Consider the following 25,435-nt stretch of genomic DNA (forward strand, 5'->3'; position numbering starts at 1 on the left):
TGCTCCCCCACCTCCTCACCTCACCACCGTCTCCACCTTGCCCTTCCCAAACCCACCGCCACCCACCAGCCAGGTCGGGGCTGACAGGCAGCCTTGGGAGCTGCCCGCGGCTTTGTCCCCATCACCAGGACCTTGCCGTGTCCCAACCCCTTCCCTTCTCCAGTTCTTGCTGGGGAATGGCCAGCGCTCGGCTGGGGAGGGCAACGCCCACCCACAAGCCCTGTCCATGCCAACACATCCACAGCCAACCCTTCCACCGTGCCCAGCCCTTGCCACACGCATCATCAATGGATTCTGGAGGACTTTCACCAACAGTGTCTCTGTGATGTGCACAGATATGTACAATGTGTGATATCTCAATGCATATAAAATACATGCCATCTATTGTGGATGTACAGGTGAGCGCCTGGAGTGCAGACATCTCCTTCCCACCCTGTAAAGTGTAACGTGTGTGTACATGAGCTGTGTGACACAGCTACGGGTGTGCTCTGATATCTCCCCGCACCCACGCACGACTGTAGATACGGGGACACAGGGACACGGGCACTGATGTGCTCACACCTCTCTCTCAAGAGCTCTGTGCAAGGATGAGGGGGTTTGGCTCAAATGAACAAGAAACCTCCAGGGATTTCTCTCAGCGCTGTCACCTCTCTCTGATCCCGTCCCTTAAGGAATGGGCTTGAGCTGCCCAGAGACAGCCGTAGAGATACAAAGGGGGGGCTGTCGAGATATGAAGGGACACACGGGGATGGAAAGGGGAGCTCTCTCTTGTCGGAGCTCACCTGAGACATCTACCACACCCTAAGCCCTTCATCTTCACACTCTGCTGCTGCCTCTCCTTTCCCATCCGGGCCATGATTTCCTTCCCAAGCCCAAAGCCCAGCCACAAGGCATTTCCTGCCCTCGCCGTACCCAAAACAGCCCATACAATTGGGGTGCTGAGAGGCCAGGCAAGGTCCTGGGGACACCTGGGCTCTCTCAGACCATGGTCTTGCATCAAAATTATCATCAGGTGGTGACTACGGGTTTGCATTCATGCTGAGGCTGCAGCTGGAGAGAGCTTTGCAGATTCCCATCCTGGCTGGGTTTTGATGTCCCCATGTCAGCCCCGTGCAGCAGGTTGTGGTCACAGCCCCTGGAGACAGACAGACACCGCTCTCGGGGGGCATTTCCCCTGAGACCTCTCCTGGGATAAGGCAAACAAGACAAGCTCCTTTGTGTTTGGGGGGAAACTTCATGCTTTTATTAACTCAGAGATCTTCCATGCTTTCCCCATTTGTCTCTGCTTCTCTCAGAGAACTTGTGGGGAGACTTCCTCCACCTGCACATCATGATCTTCACAGAGCTGGGAGTGGGGTGTTTTAGTTGAGGGGCTCTTGGGGTCTTCTGATGTCTCTCCAAGGAAACATTTCCTCCAGAAGAGCTAAAGCCCTGACTGAGTGGAGAAAATGAGAATTGTGTCCCATGAAGTTGCATTCCTGATCCCCCTCCAGAAATGTCCAGTAAATTTCCAGAGGTCCTGATGGAGTGGAGACAGAGCCAGCAAGGATCCATGTGAGCGACATGTCTTAGGTTGGATAACTCAGAAACTGACTGCATCACCCCTCTTTTTCTGTAAGTTGGCGTACAGTAAGGCGCCGGAGCAGTTTGGTCTGGAGATCTTCAAAATGCCAGAGACAGCATCCTCGCCTGTCTGGTGCCCATCACGGTTACAGGCCCTTGGGCCAGCCTGGCACAGTGGAAGGAGGACAATGAGAGCCACAGCAGAGCCATGGGAAAATCCCAGCCTCAAGAGGATTGGGCTTTGTCCTCCCCAGAAAACAGGACATCTTGGAGCCAAAGAAGAGCTTGCCCAGCCTGAAAGCCTCTGCAGGAGCTGCACTCACCTCAACTCTGCCCAGTTCACCAATGTTGACATCTGCAGGGAGAACTTGAGTTAGTGTCACACCATCAGTAGGACATTGGAGACATCAAAAAATAAACAGTTCTGGAAGGGAGGAGCCCCAGGTTTAAATGAGTAGATATTGGGACGGAATGGGGAATTTTGTTACAAGGAGGGTTTGAGATAGAGATTTATTGGGAATTAATTGAGAATACAAAGCATATTATTAAAAACATTGTATAGGGGACCAGCTCTGCATTGCAAGTGAGGACCCTGAAGCAGAAGATCATTGCGCCCAGTGCCAGGAGTGTAGGGGGAATCATCACTTACAGCAACTCCCGTTGTCAGCAGCAGAGAGCTCAGACCTTTAAGCATCCCCGAGCGGTGTGGAGAGAGCAAGGAGAAAAGGTGTTGAGGGTCTGTGGCCCCACTGCCATTGCGTAGCAATGGGCCATGGGCCTTTGGGGTCATTCCCATGGATGGTGATTTTTATATCGGCTCCATGCCTGGAGTCAAGCTCATGGCAAGTCCCACTCTTCCCTGCCTCCACCCCGGGGTACAAAACCCATGGACACAGACCATGCTGCCCCTGGTCAAGGACCAGCCCGCTACACCCAGGATGCTACGATCTCCATCCCCCCCAGCCCCGCAGCCAGGAGGGATTGCTGCTCACCTTTGGCATCTCTCTCTGCAGGGCCCTGCAAGGAAAAGGAAGGGAGAGGCAGGGAGGCAGAGTTACTGCCCAGCCCTGGCTCTCCATGCTCTGGGCTGCCCCATGAACACGATGGGCTGAACCTCCACACCTCACTCAGGGAGGGATTTTTCCAGCCCAGCCTGGGCAACTTTGAGTCCAGATGGGCTTCTCCCAAGCTCTCAGCAGCTGTGGACAGCCCAAGTGTCGAGGAGCCGTGTTTGCCCCTCTCAGGCCAGCTCGGAGACTCCCTTCTTGTGCCCAGAGGGCTGGGAGAAAATATTTCCCACCTGTATGGAGAAACTTGGTCTTCCCCATCACAGCAAACTTTCCTCCCCACAGGTGATAAAGGAAAGGTTCCTTCCCCTTCCTGTGATATGGGGTAACGAACTGGCAATGCTCAACCAGGATGGGTGATTTAACCTCCCCTCTGGGTTTCACCTCGTTGTTTCCCCTCAGTGTCCCCAAATCACTCACCTCTCTTCACGGCACAGTAGGTGGCTGCAGCCAGGAGGAGGAGAGAGACGGCCACCACTCCCAGAACGATGCCAGTGGGGAAGGGATAGACTTTCAGGGTACTAGGCGTTGGGGAGGTGACAGCTGTTAGAGAAGCACAGCGTGAGTTTCCCTTAGAGCCAGACCAGTTACTGGTTGATGATCCTCCCCACACCCTGGTGCCAGCAGCCCAGCATCCCTGGTCCCGATGCTGGGGGACACTGGGTGTGCGGGGAGGGAATCACTCACCTGTGGTGGACGGCCCTGCCTGGGAGCTGGACCCGCTGCCTGGGAGGAGAAAGGGCCAGGGTGAGAGTCTCCAGCTCTCCCAGGTACTGCACAGACCAAGCACCGGTGGGGACCCCCTCACCCACCATCTCTCAACCCTGGGGATCAATCCATCCCTGCATTGCACAGCTGTGGCTCTGGGTTCGATCTGGCACCACCACTGTGCCCTTTGCGTGATGCTGGGGCAGGAGAGGAGCAGGATGCTCCCCTGTTGCTCAGAGGAGTTGCCCCGGTGGCAAAGCTGGGCTGAACTGCATCCTGACCCCCAGCATCTCAACTGCCCAGGGACAAGCTATGGGGCACAGTAGGGTCCCCATCCTTGGATTTTGTTTATTGGAGTTGCACTTGCTTGTGCCCAGTGCCACATCTTACCTATGACAGCCAGGTTCCGTGGTGTGCTGAGGGCAGAGCTCCTCACCCAGTTGCTCTCGTTCCTGTGCTGGTACCCACACCTGTACGTCCCTGCGCTCCTCAGGTGATTTTCAGTTGCACAAAGTAGCTCTGCTGCCCGTGCTGGCCTTTCAGGCTGTGCTCCTCTACCCCATCCTTGCAGAAGACAATTCGGGTAGCAGAACATGCTGTCACGATGAAGCACCCAGCCACAACTGTGTCACCAGGATGAGCAGAACATAAGTCGAGGCTGAGGTGAGGAGCTGAGAGGTCACCTGGAAGGAAGGCAGTGATGCAGGGATGGTAGAGGAAAGTGTTTGTGATGGGAGGTGTGGGGGAGAGGGAAGGAGAGAGGGCTGAAAAGTACTGTAGATCAGGTACAGAAGACTCTCTCCTCAAGGACTTTTACCCAGGGAAAAAAGCTCCTCTCTTTCTCAGCCCCTCCCCTTGCACCACTCCTTTTTCATCACCCGTCCCTGTGCTTACCATCCCCTGGGGAGCTGCAGATATCCTGAGCAGTCACATTGCAACCTGTAGTGTGGGGTAGAGAGGGTGTTGGTTAGAGGGGCTGTGACCCGGCTCACCCATTTGCCCACATCTCCACTGCAGAATCCTTCCTGCTCAAGCAGTTTCTCACCCATGAACCTCCTGGATCTCCTCGGTCTCCTCAATTGACACAACCGAAAGCCCAATTTGGGTGGTTTTGCTGTTCCAGGTGGATGCCCCTGAGTCCCTAAAACACTCCAGCCTGTTCCCAGTCTCACATTGTGACCCAGACACCCTCAGAGGTGTTGGAGAAAGGTGCCCTTTGCCGAGAGCTGCCCCGTAGCTGGAGGAAGCAATGGTCTCCCTCCCCTCAGCCCAGCAGCTCTGCCCCTCAGTGCTGCACGGCTGCTCCCCACAGCCTGTCCCCATCCTCCCCTCTGCCCAGGATGGGCCCTCTCCTGCCCCGCTCAGCACCCCTCCCGCCCTCAGCCCCAAGGCAAAGGAATCCCCCAACTCACCCAGCAGCAGCAGGAGGAAGGCAGGGCCAGAAGGAGACAGCCCGGCACATCCCACCCGCCCCAGCATTTCTTGGGGCGCTGCGACAACAGCCTCTCCTTGAAGCCTCTGCTTTCCTCTGGGCTGGGGACAGCGGGTCAAGAGCTGCCTGGCCCGTGGCTTGCAGCGCGCCTGGGGTGGCCACTGCTGCACGTCTGTGGCCAGCAGTGCCTTTCCCACAGCGAGAGGCTGTGAGGAGCGGGGGCCCTGCTGAGCTCAGCCCCCGCTGCGGACGCTGCGCCTGCAGAGCCCCCGCCTTCATTTCCCTCCCCTCAGAGACAGGAGCACGAGCCGTGTTTGCCTGTCCCTCGGGGGCAGCATCCTCCCGGCAAAGCCCTCCTGCCCCTTCTCCCCCACCCGGCTTTGCATCCTTGGGGCCAGAGCTGCCCCAGCTGCTCACGCTCTGGGCTCTGCCCCGTGGCTGGACGTCCCCAGCTCCGCACCGGACCAGCAAACAGCATCAGCCTGACTCCAATCCTTTCGGGTCCCGGGCCAGTGAGCTGAAGCACTGGTGTGGGAGGCTTGAGACCCTCCTGGAGGGAGGGAAGGTTGTGCCTGGGGAGGAAATCAGGGGATGCTGACACCCCATCCCCATTTCTCCCACAGCTGAACACCCCCACTCCTTTGTTGCGGGTGAGGATTTCAGCCCAGTCCCCCTGCCCCACGGATGGATGGATGGATGTGGGGTGCAGAGTCCAGTGGACAGCACTTTGGGATGATGGGCTCAGCCATCCTCAGATCAGCACTTTGCCAGGACACATCTGCCAGCACGATGGCATCCGGGAGGGAAACCCTCCGATCCCCAGGGGCAGGGGACGGCAGCTCCCTCCCCAGGACACGTGGCCATCCCAGTCAGGAGGAAAGCAGCTCTCCCAGCTCCGTTCAGAGGCTTCACTCAAAGACAGATGAGACACATCAGCCCCCCACTTGTGAACAAACCCCTTCTATCTCGTCTCCCACAGACCCTCTGCAGATAAAGGAACCCCAAAAGGGGCCCTTCAACCAGCCGGCCGCTTCCCAAGGAACAGCTCTTGGCTGCTGGCATCACACCGGTGTTGGGAAGTGCTGGAGGGATGCAGGACCTGGAGGGCATGGCTGTCTGAGGCTGCAGTGGGGATAGTGGGAGCCAAGGGCAGTGAGGACATCAGATGACAATGGGGACAGGGGTGTCTGCAGGCTGGCCAGCAGGAGAGGCAGAGGGGCTGCATCTCTCCAGGACGAGGGTGATGATGGGAGCAGACATCAGGAGGAGTAAGGTGAGGGCAGAGCGCAGGATCCAGATCCAGAGGGGTATGGCTGGTGCTGGAAGAGAGGAATCACAATGTGGACAAGGAGTGTCCAGGTGGAAGGAGACGGTGGGAAAGGTTAAAAACAATGGCTCACCTGTGGGTGGGATCACTGGTTTTGGTGAGAGGCTGAAGACTGTCAGAGAAATGAAGTCCTTTTGAGTCTCATTCTCCTGCACTGGGACCATCCCAGACACCAAGCTGACCCCCAGCGCACGTTCTGGCTTCACCAGACTCCTGGGGAACCACCCAGCACATGCAAATGTCCCCAGTTTCCCTGACACAAGCTCTAAGAGGTAGAGGGGACACCTTGGAGCATCCCTGGCACAGCCCAGGCTCCTTCAGCAGCCCCAGCCCTGGCTTTGTGATCCTGGGCACTGCCGAGCCCCATGTCTGCAGCAGAGGTGTGGGATGGGGGGAGAAGGGGACCCTTTGGGAGGAGATCTTTCTCTAGAACATCCATCAGTGGCAGCAACACACTCACATGGGGAAGGACACCAGCACCATGCCCTGCTTGTCCCAGAACACAGCTCCGTCCTCAGCAGAGCCGCGTGGTGGCAATTCCCTGTCCCTTCTGCTCCCACCACTGGGCTGTGTCTCACCTGTGACAGCCAGGAGCTGGGGAGCACTGAGGGCAGAGCTCCTCACCCAGTTGCTCTCGTTCCTGTGCTGGTACCCACACCTGTACGTCCCTGCGCTCCTCAGGGTGATTTTTAGGAGCACAAAGTAGCTCTGCTGCCCCCATTGGGCTTTCAGGCTGCGCTCCTCCACCCCATCCTGGCAGAAGACAATTCTTGTGGCTGGAGCCTGGCGTTCAATGGAGCAGCGAAACAAAACCTGTTCCCCCTCCAGAGCGTTGGAGGTGTTCAGGAAGAGCTCAGGAGCCGGGAGGTCACCTGGAGAGATGGCACAGGGATGGTACGTGCCAGCGTTACCGCAGTGTCTTCTCCAGGCGCTCACACAAGGGGAATCATCCCCCTCTCTCGTCCTACATCCACCCCCGCACACCTCCCTTGTCTGGCCCATCCCTGTGCTCACCATCCCCTGGGGAGCTGCAGATGTCCTGGGTGGTCACACTGGCACCTGCACCATAGGGGAAAGACAGCGTTGGTAAGGTGTGGCCCATCCAGTTGACTGTACCCTGGTCCCCACTGCTGAGCCCTTACTGGGTGAGAACCAACCCACCCTTGAGTGTCTGCGACACATCTCCTCTGCCTCCTTGCGTGTCACCTCCCCAAACCAATTGTGGGTGGGTTTCATGTTTCCAGGTGGGTGACCCTGTCTCACCCACGGCCCCACAGCCTCACGGTGTCAGGACGGGCAGCTCTTCTGCTTTTTCCCAATGAATACTGGAAGGAAGGGTCTTTGCTCATTTGTCCTTATGCTGTGACCCACCATATCCACTTCAGAGCTCCACAAGCCAACAGTGAAGGGTCCCCAGTGAAGAGCCACCCAATAGCCCAAGTGCCACCTCGCTCTCGGCACAACTCACGGATCACTGCAGGCACAAAGCTTCTAATATGACAGTTGCCATCACCACCAGGAAAGGGATTTTCATTTCAGTTCAGCACGAGAAAAATGACAAAGCTCTGTCCCTCATTCCTGCCCCTGTACGTGTCCCACAAGACCCTTTCTCTGGGTGCTCAATACAGAACACAAGCAGTAATTCGTAAAAAGAAAAGAGAAAGAAGAGAGCCGTCCATCCCCCTTCTCCTGGTGCAACATTGGGGACGGGAATACGGGATTGGGGTCTGCGAAAAGGGACCATGGAGCCAGTGGCCTCTTCAAGCTGGTGAAGTACCCGAGAGGGCTTTCATGCCCAGCTCCTGGGTATAAAATCCCAGGTCAGACAGGCCTGTGCACAGATCTTTGCCCAACGCTGTGCAACCCATGGTCTTGAAACCTCTCTCCTGATTTAAGGCAGCTCTCCACAAAGCCAAGTCCCCAGGCCCCGCTCCCAAAGCCTGGCAGCCCCAGCCCCGTCCCCAACACGTGCCCAGCTCCCACTCACCCAACAGCAGCAAGGCGACGGTGGGGAGATGGGCCATGGGCGCCCAACTGGCCCTGCCCGACGGCCCCTTCCCCATCCCTGGCTGGCTGGAGCTGGCAGGCTCTGCTTTCTGAGCAGCTGAGGCAGCGGCACAAGAGGTGTCCGCTCTGGGCGTTGCTGCGCCTGGGAACAACCCACGTGTGGCCGCAGGCGCTTCCCCACAAAGAGGAGCCGCAAAGTCTCTTGGCGGTCCTCTGCTGACCCTTGCGCATCCTCTGGGGCTTTTCTTCCTGCCTCTCCTGCCTCCTTCTCGTGCCTGTGGGCTGGCTGAGTCTCCTGAGCTCGTCTTTGGCCATGGGATGTCAGGGGCTCTCAACAAGCAGCCTCTCCTGCTCTTTCTGCCTTGGCAAGACCCACATCTGGGAACACTTGCCACAGGGATCCTGTCCAGTCAGCCCTGAACATCTGGCTGAGTTGGTGGAGCAGGACTCTGGTGGCAGCCTGTCTCTCTGCATGGAGGAGGGAGGGATTTTGCCACCAGGACTGACTGTCTTGGCCCAGGGAGAGGAACAGCAGCATCTGAGAAGTCACAAGGGATTGTGAGGAACCAGGCTCTCAGCTGTGCCTTGGACACGGTCATGTGTGTCTGCCCTGGAGAAGACAGGGGGAAATATGGAAGGGCTCTTCCAATATAGAGAAGTCAAGGAGGAAATGCCAGGCAGAAACATGAGGGCAGGAGGATGCTCCTGACTTTTCCAGGGATCTTCAGCATCCCAGACCCTCAGGACTTACTGCTAGACAACAGTGGATCCCACCACACAGCATGGTCTCAGCCGAGCTCTGCACCATCTCAGCTCAGCCCAGCCACTGCTCCTCGCTGCAGCTGCTGGGCCTCGGCTGACCTGGCTCTAAAAAAAGCCCTCCCTTTCCCCCCTCAGCTCTCTCAGCAGCGAGGTATTCGCCTCCTGCTCGCTCTGCAGCCTCACAAGTCGACCTCGCGACCGCTTGGCCAGAGCACTCCTCTGTGCGCGCAGCAGGGGCTCTTCTCTTGAGAAAGGACATTTCCCTCCCGCTCCCCAACATCAACCCAACCCCTCCTTCACAAAGACCCGTGTCCCCCCCAGGCTTTGCTGGGCTTGAGCTGGCCTTGGAGCAGAACTGAAACCAGCAGCAGCAGCGGCTGCAAATCTCCAAGCGCGGGGCCAAAAGTTGGTGGGGGAGGGCAGGGGGCCGGAGGGCTGGCAACTGGACCAGCTCTTCCCATGGCCATGAGCCCAGCTGGCTGTGTTCCCCACTGCCTGAGGAAGGAGACAGGCTGCAGCTTTCCCCCCTCCTTAGGAAGGCCTTTTCAGCACAGCCTGGGAGGCTCTGCAGTGCTAGCACCCCCATTAGGTCGGGATGGGAGATGCGACCTCCTCCCAAATTGTCCCAAAGGAGCTTCATCCCCATTCACAAATGCCGCATCCCTGACGGGGAGGGCACTCCAGCCAAACCACGCACCCCCCTGCCAGGCAGGGCAAGGATTGATGGCGTCAACAGCATCCTCTGGAGAGAGGGATGGAGCCAGAGGAGAACAAAGCGCAGTTCGGGTGCCTGCACCCCACCAGGTCCCACCTTCCCAGCTCAGCCCCAGGCTGCAGCCATCCCCCAAACCCTGAAGGAGGGACACCCCCCTCCAAGCACCACCAGAGCACAGGGGCTTGCAAGTCGCATTGCTAAACCCCCCCAAGCCCTGACATGCTGGAGGTGCGGGACTCACCAGCAAACCCCACCCTGAGGCTATTTCGAGAAGACACACAAGCCCTGGCCTTTCTTCAGAGCTTTGACGGGCTTAGAAAAAAAAAGCCTTGTGGTAGGAAACAAGCCCTCCCTTCATAATGCAGCGTTTGAGGGGGCGGCTCTGCTCCCCTCAAACACCCTCTCTTGAACCAGCTTGGGTGCAGCTGGGGAAAAGCATCTGCAAAAGGCCTCTGCCTCACTGGTGGTTGCATTTTCCCTTCAACACTGGGAATTTCCCAGGCTGTCTGGGCTCTGGGATTAACTGGAGCTGTTTTCTGCTCTTCAAAGCTTTTCAGCTTCATGTTCTCCCCAATTTTCCAAAGCTTCCTCACGGCTAGAGAAGATGCAGAGCGCTGGAGAAGCTCTGGTCCCTCCACGTTCTCCCCAACATCAAGCCTCAGCCCCCCCCAAGTCACGTTCTACCCTTGGGGTACCAGAGAAGAGAAACATCCCAGAGCAGGAAATACAACTGGAGATTTGAAAAGGAAACCAAAAGCAAGCGGCCCACAATAGAAACGTGCAGGAGGGGAGAGAAAGGGCAGACAGAGGTCTCTTTCTGAGGATCTTCTGGCGGGCGCACTCCTTTGGCTTCAGAGGCAAAGGTGCTTCTCCCTGGAGAACATCATCTCCACGCCTGCCCCACAGAGGGGGTTTGACCCACCAGGGAATGAGGGATCCCAACCAGGTGAATCCAGCCCCCCTGGGGACGGAGCGCAGGGACTGAGCCCAGTGATTGTGCAGCAACCGGGGAGGATACACGGGTCTGGGAGGGTCTGGAGCAGGGGAGGATGCGCACGGGACCACGGAGACCCCTCTCCACCCATGGAAGCTCAGAGGAGACTGGACTGAAGAGCCGTCTCCCATTGCTCCTGGGGCAGATGGGGGTTCTACAAGCCTCAGCTCCACGCTCGCCACCTCTCTGAGCTCCTGCCAGTGGAGCTCCACGCTTGGTTTAATCGAGCAAATGCAGTGGAGCTCCCAGGCTGGTTTGGAGCAGACAAAGGCTCCTTAGAACTCTGGAGATCCCCTGGGCTTCCCCCACAAGCTTGTTGCTCCCTCCCTGTGGTGAGACCAGAGAAATGCTCTGGGCAATCCCTGGCAAGGACCATGCTGAACTGCCAGTTCCCGCAGGCCCTGGCTGGGGGAACTTGGCCCAAGATGGCATCCCTTGGCTCAAAGCCACCTGCACCGCATCTCCAACCTCCACAAGCACCTCTCCAGAGCCCTGGGCACCCAATTGCTTCATCTGCAGCCTCAGAGACACAGCCCTTGGCCAAAACCCACTGCCCGAGCCACTTGCAGGAGAAGAGTTGGCTCCAGCTGTCAACATCATAGCGGCATTTCTTGGGCATAAATGAAATTAAAAAGGTCAGTTAATTGAAAATCTGTTTGGCCTCTGATTGTCAGCCATTTGCGTGGGTCTCTGAAGGCCTCGTAGGTGCTTAATCCTCCACCACACGGAGGTAGGAGCCGGAGTCCCTCCCAAGTCTTGGCTGGAGACCTCGCCTCATACGGTTGGAGCCCAACAAGACATTGCCCAAAGGCACGTCCAGCACCGGGACCTGTTGCCAGCAGCACCCAAGCATGGGAGAGGATACTTCTGGAGGGCCTTCTCATCAGGAAGGTCCATCAAAGGCCCCATCTGATCCACCAGACTTTTGAGAAGGACTAAGGGGTGAAGGGAAAAGGGAAAGGTGGGTTTTGGGCTGGTGTCACCCACTCCCTGTCTGCAGGGAGGGAGGCCGAGGGGATGGGAGGTGGTGGAGAGGGCTGATGGAGACATCTCTGCATGGCTTTGCCCGTTCCCACCTCTCAGCTGCCTCTAACTCCTCAGCCAGTCACAGGAAAGTGCTTTTCCACTTGGGACAGTAGAAATAATACTTTTTTTCTTGCACCCCGTTGTGGCTTTGCACCTCATTTTCCCATTGGTTTTTTGGCTGTTTAGTGCTCTGACTTTACCTGGGCTGATAAACCGTGTGAAATCCATGGCAAAAAAATCTTATTTTTTTGCCTTTTTGAGACATTTCAAGTTATTTTGTCCCTGGTTTGCAGGCCGTTTGCCACCAGAAGAAGAGGCCACGTGTGAACCCCAAAGACAAGCCCACGCCGGGGCATCACCACCCGCAGCCCCACAGCGCCTGCGGCTCCTCCGGGGATCCCGGGACCTCCCTGTGCTGGGACTTGCCCTGAGGTGAGTGCGGAAGGTCAGCCCTCCCTTTTTCTTCCCCAAATGCCTCCTTTGGGTTCAGAAAAGCACCCTGGGGGGCGGGGGGGGTCCGGTGGGGGCAGAAGGGAAGGGCAGCTGGAGGATTGCCCTTGCCCAGGTGCCTCTTGGTGGTTTCATTTGACTTTCAACCCAAACGAATCTGTCTTTTTGGAGTCGGGGAGACCTTCCCCGGAGCCGTGAGGTTCAGAGCGGCCCCTCCTTGTGCAAAACCCTCAGGTTTCCCCTTTTTGCCCAGGACAAACTCAAGTTCCGTTGAGTTTTGTGGCCCGAGGCTTGCACACTCCAGTCCCTCACAGTCAGCAAAATGCCTCCAGTTTTAATTTGACCTCATTTGAAGTGATTGCCCAATTAATTGTCACATTATAACCCCCAATGATCCATCTTGTTTAACCACCGACGTCCAGAACGGTATCATTTCACGGCCAAACAGACCAGGAATTCACACGAGTAGGAAATAACGAATCTGAGTCTAATGGATTTCTGGAGAAAGGACTTAAAAATCCCTTTTTTTCTCTCATTTCCAGAGTATTTGAGAAGATCCTGACGGGAAACACCCCGATGAGGCTCCATCCCCCCCGGGCTGTTTGAAAGGCCCCGGGCACCGACACCGACCCACCGGCGGGGCCATTTTTCCCTGCATGGCGGGCCTGTGCTGGTGACTGGGAGCGCTCCCTGCCCTCCCTGCCAACAACAGCCCATCCCAGCAGGGAGAGCTCCATGTGCCCCTTGTCCCCCCCAGACCTCCAAGGCCCCTGGCCCTCCCTCCCATCGTTGCCACCCCTCAGCACTGGCAGCTCCCTGTCATCCCTGCACCCCCCAGAAAGCCAGCCCCCCCAGCCCCAGAGCCACCAACTGTCCCGTGGTGACAGCCTGTCTCTCCTGTCCCTTCGGGAGCCCCTGGACTCCTGGCCCCCCCTGCCACCCCTGAGCCATGGCCAGGGCCAGGCGTGCTCTCCCAAGGAAGACAGAGCAGAGGTGCCAGGCTGGATGGGAGGGAGAGGAGCCGGCAGGGACAGGGACAAGGCTGCGGAGGGACATGGCCTGCTTTGGGCCGGGGACACGGATGCTTCTCCTGGAGGGAGGGCAAGAAGAGAGACAAAGGAGAGCGACTGGGAGATGGAGACGAGCTCCTGCACCCTCCTCGCACACCTGCCAAAAAGAAAGGGTTTTGGAACCCGTCCCTGCTGCTGTGGTTCATCCTCCCGTCCCCCGGCCGGGGCTGCCACCCCCTCAGTGCCCGACCCCAGCGGGACGGGCTGGCACCGCCGGCCCCCAGCAAACTGGGGGGTGGTGGTGGCTGGTAGCCCAGTGGGTGTGCTGGGGCCTGGGGAGCTGGCTGGGCTGGAGAAAGGGGCCAGCAGGAACCTCTTGAAGGTCAACCAGTGCCTGGTTCCTGGGGAGGAACAGGCCACCTCCCCCTGGCCCAGACCCCCCCGATTCCCCCTAAACTGGCCTTTCCCCACCCTCCCCCCGAGTCCCCCAACCCGGACCTCCCACCCCAGAAGCCCTCAAACCAGTTTTGTCCCCCTCCCCCAAACATGTCCCTGGCGTCCCAACCGCGGGGCCGTTTTTCACCGTTGGTGAAAAGAAACCACTTTTTCCTCTGCATCCGGGCAGGGGTGTCGAATAATTCCTAAAATATCATTTTTATTAGAAATATATGGCATTGTTCACACATTAAGGAAAGGTATAAGATCAAAACGTTTCCAGGGTGGAACACGGCAGCAGCTGATGTGCGAGGAATCCGCTACAGCTACGATTCCCTGAACACTATTGCTGTCCAAGCACCACGGAGGATGGAGTGGAGTGAAGATCCCACGGCCAAGCTCTGTGATCACACAGCAGATGTGGGAACGAGATGGTCCTGTGGAACTGACAAGCGGCATCTTTGCTACCCTGAGCCAGCCGTCTGTCAAATTTTGGTGAAATGCTGCCCTTTGTGCAAACTTTGCTCATTACAATGTCATTCTAACACCAAAACACACCTCCAACCCGAAGGCTACCCGCCTCCAAGGTGCGACCACTCCTCCTCGAGCCTGCGCCCTGAATTTTTCGTAAACTCTACCTTTAAATGCAAGGCGAGAGAATTTTACACCAATCATAATAAAGGTATGTATGACTAGAGTCGCTCAAACTCCACCTGGAAGGTAAAAACAGGATAAAAATAGCCCGAGAAAGGGGGGATGCTGGGGAAGCCACTATCATGAACAAGTCAGGGAGGACCCCATCAGGGACTGCCTCTGACTCCCGGGACCAGTCGAGGGGCTGAGCCTTTCTTCCCCCCATAGGGACGCCTGTGGGTAAGGCTTAGACTGTGCCGAGTGCTTCCTCGGGGAACTTAGAAATCTCTCCAGAGGGTTACCTGTGACATTTAGAGCCAGGCTGTATTGTTTGGAACTTTGTCGCGCGCTTTGTACCATTAACAATATTTTTACTCGCACGCGCTTTGCAGACAGTGTATTTATCACCGGCAAACCATAAGAACTTTTCTCTCTGTTGCTTAAATAAACCGCACGCTTAAGTAGCTAGCCGTTTGGGTTTCTCGCTGAACGCGACCAGACGCTGGAGCGCGGCCATGCTGGTTCGTGAGCACGACTAGACTGAAGGTGCAGTCCACTGTCAGTGTATCCGGAATCATGGCAGTTTAATATATTAAACTTGACTGGGCTGATAGTGGTGAATGGGGCATCGCTCAGAATTTAAACCCAGCTGCACCCAGCCTCCCGCCTCGGTGAGGAGCGTTAGAACGCAAGGGGGTTTGTTTTCTGCCAGAACTATTTTGCCTCTTAAGGCAACAACTTGGACTCGGAGCTGAGCACACTCTCCTTCTACGTTGCTCGGACTTCAGACTGCATCCGGGAAATCCCCATCAAAGGCATCGAAGGCTCAACAAAGCTGTGCCCCTTCCTCAGGCCAGGCCTTGGTGAGGCAGGAGAGGAGGGGAAACCCCTCACCATCAACCACAACACAGACTGGGACTTCCCAAGCAGTCTGGCTCCAAAATAATACAGGAAAAACTGACCCGAGCTGCAGTAAACCTCATGGATTCCATGAAGAGGGAGAAGGGAGAGGGTAGCAGAGCAGCAGGGCTGGTCAGGGAAAAGCCCTGCTTTGCTCCATGCAAACCCTGACCATGAGAGTCAGACGAGTCTGGACTGGGAAATCCACCAAGACAGAGAACCCCACCTGGGCATGACGTTTGCAGTGCCATGTTCTCCGTCCCCTCCCCAGCGGACCCATCGGGAGCGATCAACCTGGGACAAGGGGATGCACCCACAGCTTCTGCAGCGACCATTTCCTTGGTTTCACCATTCCCACAAGTTTCTACTCCATGTTTCCCTTCACTAAATTGACAATAAAATTGGAAACAATGGTTTTCTTGTGGTGCCGAGTGCTGGGATGTTGTGCTGACTTTGACCTCTGGGACCTGTGGGTGACATTTAAAGTGCTGATGAAGGGTGACCCAAATCTTTCCTGCTCTGACTGCCTTAGACCCCATATTCCAAAGTTTCCCTGAAAGGGAAATGCAGGTGTTTGGGGCTCCCCATGGCCTTTGGCTGCATTTATTTGTTGCTGTTTGATGTATGAGCCAGTCTTACTAGAGATCCCTGGTCCCCAAAAATGGGGTGCTTGCTTTTTCCCCCTGAGGTTCTCCCTCTGAGGGTTCCTGTTCACTGAATTTCACTGAAGTTTTAGAGTTGGAAGGGACCATAGAGATCATCTAGTCCCACTCCCCTACTGAAGCAGGATTGCCCAGAGCATGTCAGAGCACGTTACTCAGGGCTGCATCCAGGCGGGTCTTGAAAATCTCCAGAGAAGGGGACTCCGCACCCTCCCTGGGCAGCCTCCCATGGCAGTTCCTCCCATGAGGTGCCTGGAGGAGCAGAAAAAAAAGAAAAAGAAGTTTCTATTTCTCTGCAGCACAAATGCAAGTGCAGGTCCCCATAGCAGGAGCCAACCCCAGTTCTGCCCAGCACGATGCAGACACAAGAGCAAATGCTGACAAAAATAAAGCCACCGCAGAGCAGTCTCCTAGGGAGATTATTTGGATTTTTCCCTGTCCCACGTCTGTGAACTGTCCTTCCCACCCTGCTGTGCAACATGGCACATCTGGGGACACGTGGGAAGATGGACAGACCCCTTGGGTCCTTCTGGCTGTACACTCCTGGGGGATGTGCAGGCATTAGGTCAAACCAGGGTCCCGCTCTGTGGGAGGTTTGAGAGGGCTGGTGGACCTTTCTGGCTGATCTGGCCATCAATGAACATCCTGCTCTGTTCTCACAGGTTTTACAGCCAGTGTCTCAGAGGGGGGGGTTATAGGGCTGTGACAATTAAGCACAGCTTTATGAGCTTGTATCGTTGGAAGAGTTGTGGTTTGCGTGGCTTATTTTGTCATTGGTGTAACTTCTCCAGACTGTGAGATCAGATCCCTCTCTCAACGGAGAGGACTGAACATCACAGGGTGCCAAACAGCTCTGACCATAGCCCAGCTGGAATCAATTTTCTGTTTCAAGGGAAAAGTCATTCTGCTGCAATTAGCAATAACCAGAGTCTTTCCTCTGTCCCAGTCACAGCTGGTACGGGGGACACCATGGGAGAGGAGAACGACCAAAAAAGATATCTGAGTAACTGTGGTTTACCCTAAAAGTGAAAAAGTTAAGATGTTTTAATCACAACCCTGTTATAACTTTTTTTATATAGCCCTATATAACTCTTATATATACAACCCTATATAACTCTTTCTGTTGGACATGGGGCGCTTGACTCAGCTGCTCACATGCAGACCTCTAGTGATGGTAGAGATGTCCTGGGCTGTCACTCCATGCACCCTCAGAAGGGTCCAGGTCTCCTCCACATGAGGTCATTTTCATGTTGATTAGCCAGGACATGTCTTCCAGGTGCTTAATTGCCCTGCAGGCATTTTGGAGCAGAAACTGTGGTCCAGGTGAGTGGCCCAAGGCCCATTTAGAGCAATCAGACACATCAAGCCTTTGGAAACTTCCCTGGGGATAAGCACGTTCCAATGAAATTACATTTCTCTTCCAAACTGTGCTCTGGCCCCTCTAAGACCACGCTCCAGGCCTTACTGGGTAGATTTCCAGGAAGGTGAGAGGTTCAGCAGCAAATTGAGGCATAGGGGCTTTATGGTCACAGGAATTTCTTGCTATGATGACTTTGTGAAATGTACGAGCCAAAGCTCCTCAGGTCCAAGCAGACCCACGTCCAGTCAGTTCATCACTTTCACCCTCACCTTTCCGAGGTGAGAGCAGACCAAGCTCCTAGGGATGATGGGGATTTGCTGATCTCTTCCAGCATCTCGCATTGACAGATGCGTACCCAAAACTAGTTTTCGTGTAGGTAGCTCTATTGGGTTTCCATGATCCCGGGCAACCGGCTCCAATTGGCCCTACCTGGGCAGTGGGGTTGGAGCAGATGACCTCCAACCTGAACCAGTCTGTGAAACAGTCTCCCACGGCAGCAACTGCCTTGGGGCAGAGGGAGGCTGGTGGGGGAGCACCTTGCAGATGTTTCCTGTCCTCTTTGCTGTGTTTGTGCAGGCGGTGTGCGAGGGGGAGGAAAACCACAGAAGCCACGGTGTGCTCTGCTCAGCAGCTCGCAAGCAGGGCTTCCCAAAAGGGAACGACTCTGTCTCTGGTTTGGCTTTGAGCAAAACACACCTCACAGAGCCCTGTCAAGTTATGGCAAGTTTTGGCAAAGTTTTGTCAATGGTAAGTTTTTTTAGTCTTGTGGTCACAAACAACAAACCCACAGAATGGAAAGACATGGTCAAGTGGCCAAGATGTGACTTTTCTTCTGCCTCTGTCCCTGGCAGCGACTGCACAGTTTCACTGGCGAAACAGTTCCCAGAGTTCTGGTCCGGCTTGATTGTCCTCATTAAATTCTTCCCTCAATGCAGCCAGAACCTCTCCTGCTTCAGTTGTGAAATCTTGAGATTTACTCTGAAAAAAGAGTTGCCAAAAAGTATTTGTAGGTCAATATCAGAGAAAATGGCCGAGTGGCTCATATGTTAAAGATGGATTTACATTATCATTACAAAATCCCATCATAACAAAGATTACTGAGTACATCTAAGTTTGGAAATAGATCTCAGTCTGTCGCGGGCGGAGTGATTAACTTCACTCGTAAGAGAGAAGTAGTGAAATATTTATTAAGGGGAAACGGTGATTTAACAAAATCAGGAATAAATGCGATAAAACCAGTAGTAAATGCGATAGTGTTTTACAAGATTCGATGTCAAGGTACACTCTATTATTTATTGCATAGAGGACAGGGTCAGACAAGCTGTCAGGGAGACCCTCCCGTTGAGTCACGAGGTTCAGAAAGGACCCCCTTGCTTTCCAAACTCCGTCTCAGGGAGGACTCTGAGTGCGGCTGGATCCAGTCCTAGTCCCAGACTTGGTCAATGGATTATGTCCAAAGGATTATATCTGCGCAATCAACCCTTCCTATTACTTAGCTAAGATTTCAAAGTTTAGCATGCTATTAGTCACTTACCGAGAATCTGTTGCGGCAAGGAATCTCTCAGCCTCAAGGAGTAGAACCTTAAGCGAGCGTCCTCACCAAAGGGGAGATCCTGGCGTGCAGCCGCTGCCCTGCAGGAGAGCTCCAAGGGCTCTGGGACTGTCCACTATTTATAGAGTGAGATCATTGACCTATAGTCGTATTCTCATGGGAACTTTATTAAAACGGAGAAGGATGAGATAGTGCAGGAGAAGCTGCAGGGAGAACTGGCTTCTCAACTCCAAAATTTTTTCCAAAATATTATGGAAGATGAAGACGTGACTAAAGAAGTGCAGAGCATTGTGCACACAGGCACTCCTGGAGCTCTGCCACGGCCACCCCAAGTACTTGCACCATCGCTCTGGGTGGTTCCTTCTTTGGGCACCACTCTCACATCTCGACCCTGCATCAGTTATCAGCTTGTCTTCTGCCTTTCTCTCCTCTAGAAATCTCCCTGTTCAATTGTGTGTACCTGAAACTCCAGCTGCTGGCCCCATTTTGTTCTCAGTGGTGTCAGGACAGAGGGACAGGCAGTCTCAGGTCCCTATGGCAAGGATCCTCAAGGAACGCAGCTCCATTTGGCAAGAACTCTGCTCAGCCTTGCTCTCCTTGTCAGTCCTCATGCTTATCAAACGAAAACAGCGAAAGGGCTTGCTGGAATTTACTGAACCAGGGGCATGAGTACGTGAAAGGGAAATCCTCCAAGACATCAGCCTTCAGGTGGTAAACACTCTTCCTTGCCATCTCCTGTCTCGGAGCAGAGCTTCCTGGCCATGGTGAGCAACAAAGGCTGCTCTCCTCCTCTTCTCTGCCCCCAGAGATGTCCTTGGTCCTTGATGCCCCCCAACACGATGTCCTCGGCTAAGAAAGCACCAGATCCTCTAGTGTTACGGGTGACCCACGTACAACTGCCCCTCCTTTCTCAAAGCCTCACATCTCACACCTCCCCTAAAAAGCCAGAAGAAGAGGGGCAACTGGAACTGGATTCCTTCCAGTTCCCCAAGACCAACGTCACCGGTGCTTTGCAGAGCAGAGGGCTCCCCAGGTCGATACAGCAGAGGCACTCATTACTGCCGGCAGTGGACATCCACTCCCTCTGCTTTGTTAATACGAAGCTGAAAAATCCCCTGGTGTTTGGCTTGGCCGAGATCTTTTCACCCCCCGTCCTTGCTTTAGAGCTTTTCCTGCTCCAAGGACAATGTTCAGCTGCTGCAGAAAACCGCATGTCTTCTGTAAGCTTTGTGTCGTGCCTGTCAGATCCAGGCAGGTCTCGTGGATGCCCACGGACAACCCAAGTGCCACTAGAAACCTCCTTGCACAGGACTGGGTGGTTTAGAGGAGGCTGCCTACCTTGAAGCCAGGTTTTTCAGCTCCAGTTTAGTCAGGGGTACAGTACGTGATAAAGTTGCCTGCGTGTTGCCTCGTGGTGATGTCATGGTTTGGGCTGGGCTGGCCACTACCATGAACAGCAGATGCTGCCTTTAACCTGTGTCCCCTTCAGAGAAGGGAGAGCATCTCCCTTCAGAGGAGAAGAGAGAAAATGAGAGGGAGAGAGACTTATGAGCTGAAAAGAAACTAAACTAATGAAATATTAAGAATAGAATAATAAAAAGAAAATATAATACCATTAATAAGAAAATAACAAAAATTTGTACAATATATATAAAGCCATATTGCACTCCCAGGATGACAATCACGACACTGGCAGGTACTGGGAAAGTCCCAGACTGGGCTCGGTGACAGACGGGAACTGGATTCAAGAACTGGGTTCAGGAACACACAGGTTGGATCAAAGGCAGATGAACAGACAGAGTCCTCCCTGGACGCTGGCGGCTGCAGAAAGAAGCTGAGCCTTTTGATCCCTCGGCTTTTATACTGAGCACGAGGCAGGTGGGATGGAACACCCCCTTGGGCAGCTTTGGGTCACCTCTCCCGTCCCCTCCTCCCTGCAGGTGCCACCCTTCTCCGCTCTTCTGCTTCCAACCCTCCACCTTGGTACATATCAAAGTGAGTGGACCTCGGCTGTTACAGCAGTAAGTGTAAGCAGGAGCCTCTCTGCACACCATCCCTGGGCATTCGCTGTAAACGTCAGACCTCCTCTGCGAGAAGCAGGCAATGAAAACCGTGCCGTTAATTTCAGAGAGTTAGAAGAGACTTAGCTGAAAAGTAAAATTACTGAAAAGAAAATTGGTTTGACCTCAAACCAGGACTCCTGGCATCTGAATTTAGACACCAGTGCAGGTCAAGCAGATACAACACGCATCCTAATGCTGACCTGGGCATCTCCAGGTTGGCCTTTGGAGGCCGAGCAAGGTATCACAGGCTGCATGAAGTGACAGAGTATTTCTGCAGGGTCTTCCTCTGACCCTGGCAGTCTCTCTGTGGCGTAGCTCACCGTCCTGAGGGTCATGCCCCAGTAGTTCCTGCCAGTGAGAGAAAGAATGAAACCGCAGCAAATGCCTGTAGCCAACAGCCGGCAGACTGCTTTCAGAGAAAGCCAAAGTGCCCTTACTGGGTTCGTTCTGGTGCGAGACCGGTTTCTGAGTCTGTGGGTTCAGATGGCGGGAGCAGAGCAGGGGAGAAAAGAAACCTTTGCTGCTCACCATGTCCAGGAGACTCTGCTCTGATGAAGAAGATGACAAGGAGCAGTGTTTAGGTATTGCCCAAAGGCTGCTATTTTGAAATATTTCCCTGGGGTGAAAAAATGAGCGGGGGCAATTGTCCCTCCTTCTCTGCTGTCTCCTTTTGCACCCAGTGGACAGTGCTCTTGGCCATCCACCATTAGTCTTACTAACAGAGCAAGTGGTAGCTCTGCAGGCACCTCGCAGGCTGTGGAGGAAGAGAGGAATGAGAACAGTTGATGAGAACAGGGATGTGGTGCTGGGTGAGAACCAGGACGTGGCACCAGGATCAGGAGTCCTTGGGACTTCTCTTCCTGCGACAAGCAGGCACAGTGGGTGAGCTGGCTGTCCGAGAGACAGCCTGGAAAGTCTCTTTATTATTAGAAATGGTGCATCAGCTAGATCAGGTAAAGCCAAAATATCTCCACGCAAAACATACCTAAGCAAGTGCCCTGTGACTCCCTCAGCTTCCACCAGCTCTGGTGTGGATCTTACCTCTGAACCTTCCTGTGCCCTCTCAATACTCTCTGAGTACCCTCTCCTCACTTCCAGCTCCTGCTTCCTTCTGCGTGTCCCCGTCCATGACACAACCAGTTGCAGGAAATCTTCAGCCCTGGTCAAGTTGTCCACCCACATCACCAAGAGGACAAAGTTACATCTCAGACAACTCCAAGGAGAGCAGTTCTGGTCTCCCGGACATCTGTGAGTGCTGCTGGGCATCCTCTGATCTTCTTCTCTCTCCAGTGTACTCTTGATCCATGCCTGAGATCTCAATCTTCACACCTTCTCTTTTCCTCTCTTGGCTCCCCGTTTTCTTCTCATAGTTTCTGTGAGTTATACACCGTTCGGCCCTTTTCTGTCCCGGAGAAGGTCTGATGGCAGAGTTAGGACATTCTCTAAAAGGGTAAGAACAAATGATCCCAGGTCTTCTGGGGGCTCACCCTGAGAAGCAGGTCTCAGTTGGGCAGTTCTGGCCTCAGCATCCTCAGCAGCGCAAAGTGCAAGAGAAGTAGTAACACTCCCCGGTCCACCTTGTTCTCCAACAGCAGGTAACAAACCCTGTCTGCTCTGCTTTTGTCTTGTTGGCAAATTTCTGCCCCCAAAAAGGGCCTATGTAGCTTTGCATGTTCAAGAAAGCCAGACTACAGAAGTGGGGATGGGCCCCAGCCAGAGACGTGCAAGCATCAGCTCTTCCCTCAAGGGAAATATCTGTGTCCTACAGGAGCCTCTCTCTCCATTTGGGATTTAGGTAAAAAGCGTGCCCTGATCTTTGCTGTTCAATCAGTGTTCCTCGTTTCTGTGCCAGGTTCCAGATTTTGGTCATTCTGGTAAATGTGATGGGACTAGAAGTGCTTGGGCAAATGAAAGTAAAGCTTGAGCTTGGGCTCTGCTGGCTCTCTCGAAAATGTTTTCACTGGACAGTCTGGGGTCTCTGATCCCACAGGACTGAGGGGTGATTGACAGCCGAGCAGTGGGCAACTTTCCCAGGGTGGGGCTTCAATCCACATACCTTGGAACTCCATTTAAGCTTCAGGAGCTCCATTTAGGTTCCAGGAGTTCCATTTAAGCTCAGGCTTGGGCCTTGGGTCCCTGTCTGAGGGACGTTATAGGTGGTTTTGTCTTAAGCTCCGTTATAGCCATGGCCATGGATTTCATTGATCCTTACCCATGGACCTTCTTTGTGAAAACAGGTGGGGAAGCTCATCGTCCCCCCACCATCCTGTAGAACTTCATAAACATGAATACATTTTGAAAGAACAGCAGCAGCCTCCAAATTCTTGGTGTGCAATGGAGGGAGCAGAGCTCCACTGAGGCAGAAAAAGCACGGTGGCACCGAGTTTCAGATTCTGAACCCAGAGGCCAGGTGTGCACGCTGCTGGTCAACGCTCATCCCCTATTTCCCCTCTTTTGAGCAACAGGTCAGACCTGCTTTGTTCCTTCAAGAAAGCTGGCTGCCCTACCTCCCAGGAGGCCGGTTCACTTGAGGATGAACGGAGCACGTGGTCCCCCTTTGATGGTGATACAGACACCAACACTTGACTTGTGCTTAGAAAGTTTTATTGCAATTAAGGACTAATTGATTCCTTGCAAGCAGGAACAGTGAAAACCAGCACAATGTTCAGGAAGGGCCAGCTCACATTTCGCCTGCCCTTTAAGACCTGAAGATGTTTCCTCCTTCTTTGCTTATTTCTTCCCTGCTTTATGCAAAGACAAAGCCTGAGTGGCCGAGATTGTCCAGGCAACAGGATTAGAAGTACCAGTTTGGGTACAGATATAGCAAAACTAGGATCAGAAACTGATACTGGAGTGGAAAAAGAGAGGTGAAAGAGCAACAAAATGAGGGCAAAGAGATAGGAAGAGGGATAATAAGGTGACCAGTGCCGACAAGACCTGCTCCGGTGTAGAAGGAGGACTGAGATGGGAACAAGGCGGGTGCTTTCCCCAGCAAGCCCAGGACAGACAGATCGAGCCTCCTGGTGTTGGTGCATCAGCACCTGCTCTGGCCCCTTCGTCAGGAGTAGCTGCCCACCTCTTCAGAACTAAGTGCTGGTTTCTGAAGTCTGTTCTGGTGTGAGCAATCTAGTGAGCAATAAAGGTGAGATAAGAAATACATATAAACAAAGACTACCAGACAACCTTTAATAAAGCTTTTTAATATCACCTGAGAGTAGAGTACGAAAGAGAAGATATCAAACTGGCAGTAGACCTAGGAGTCCAAAAGGTGTAAGAGGGATGAGATCTACGGAAAACTGGGGGTCATCAGCATAAGTGTGGCCATAGGTGACCTTGTTGAGAGGGTATAATTTCTTATTTCATAATTGCAGAGATGAGAAGCACACTTTGTTTAACTGCTTGTTGTCTCCCCCATGTCTCTGTAACAACACACTCTACAGCTTCCTTTATTTTTTTCACTGTGTTTCTGAAATCTACATTTTCCCAGAAATTAGTATTAACTTGAGAGAGAAGGTTTCACTTTCCGTTCCATTATCTGCTCTGCACGCTCTTTCTTCATTTCTTCAATGTGTTTCCTTACTTCTTCCTCTAATAAACTCTCCAGCTTGTCTTTCCAATGTTCTTCCTCATGGTTACAGCAGAACCAGAAGAGGAACATGTGGTACAGGCCATAAAGCAAGCTGACAACAGTAAAAACAGCAATCCCTGCAATTTGGAGGAGAAAACAGTAAATCCACTTGTGTCAAAGGACTTTATGTTCCTAAAAATGTTTTGCACCTGAGAGGAGAACTTTACCATATTAAAGCCTTGCACTATTATTAAGCCACACAGTTCTTCTTGTAAAAGACATTCCTTGCTCCTGCCATTGCTAAATGACGACTGATGGTAAGAGAGAAACTCACTGAAACAAGGAATGTTGGGGTCTCTCTCTCAAATAGTACGTAATCTTATTTCGGATTTTCATAGAACTTGCTTTAAGAACCAGATGCAAAGCACATGTGTAAACTTCCAGAATAACCATGGAGTCAGATGTTCAAAGCTCAGGTTTTAGCCTCAGAAGAACATGTGTATTATAAACTTGGACTGATAAAAAAAGGTAATGCAAATGTAGGAAACATATCAAATAAAAATCAGAATTGCAACTTTACACTTCATTCTCCAGATGAAATGGTTTCCATATTGCTACACATTCCAGGTTATTCACACACACAATAAGCGATATTAAAATACCTAAAGTCCTAGATTCCCAGGGCTCTTACCTGAGATGGTAAGACTCGATGGTAAGATGGTTGGACTCGATGATCTCAAAGGTCCCTTCCAACCACTAAGATTCTGTGAGATATTGTGGAGGTTTCACTGGGTAATTCTGCTGCACTGCTTTGGTTTGCACTTTGATCTCTGTTTCCTTGGCTTCTTGAAGCCACACAGTCTATGTATCTGCCATCGCACAGCAGGATCACACACCAGATCAGAGGAGGCAGAAGTATCCTAAACATTATCTTAATCGTCCGGCAGCACGAGCATTTCCCAGCGCAGCAAATGCAGGTCATGAATGAAGGATTGGAGGTCAAGGTCAGGAAAAATACAATGAACGCTGGAAAGAAAAAGTAGGAAACAACGTACCAATGCTTTAATGACACCTTCTGAGGACATTTAAATTCAGTCTCCATTATTTCTTCAACTACAATCAAAATTATGGAATAAAGTGATACAGACAAGACATTATAATGACTTTTCCAAAAACCCAAGAATTGATTTCTGACAGACAT

At 53.5% G+C, this 25,435-nt stretch overlaps 1 protein-coding gene across 1 annotated transcript; it reads right to left on the reverse strand.

Annotated features, from left to right (window-relative positions):
• Positions 1-1,582: 1,582 nt before the first annotated feature.
• On the reverse strand, positions 1,583-25,435 carry LOC141476417 (uncharacterized). The gene is given in 8 exon segments (XM_074165095.1): positions 1,583-1,729; positions 1,887-1,918; positions 3,051-3,173; positions 20,987-21,014; positions 23,174-23,221; positions 24,051-24,171; positions 24,173-24,382; positions 25,005-25,435. Coding segments are annotated over 8 exon segments (1,140 nt in total).

The sequence above is a fragment of the Numenius arquata genome, chromosome 32 (assembly GCF_964106895.1).
Source record: "Numenius arquata chromosome 32, bNumArq3.hap1.1, whole genome shotgun sequence".
Taxonomy (NCBI): domain Eukaryota; kingdom Metazoa; phylum Chordata; class Aves; order Charadriiformes; family Scolopacidae; genus Numenius; species Numenius arquata.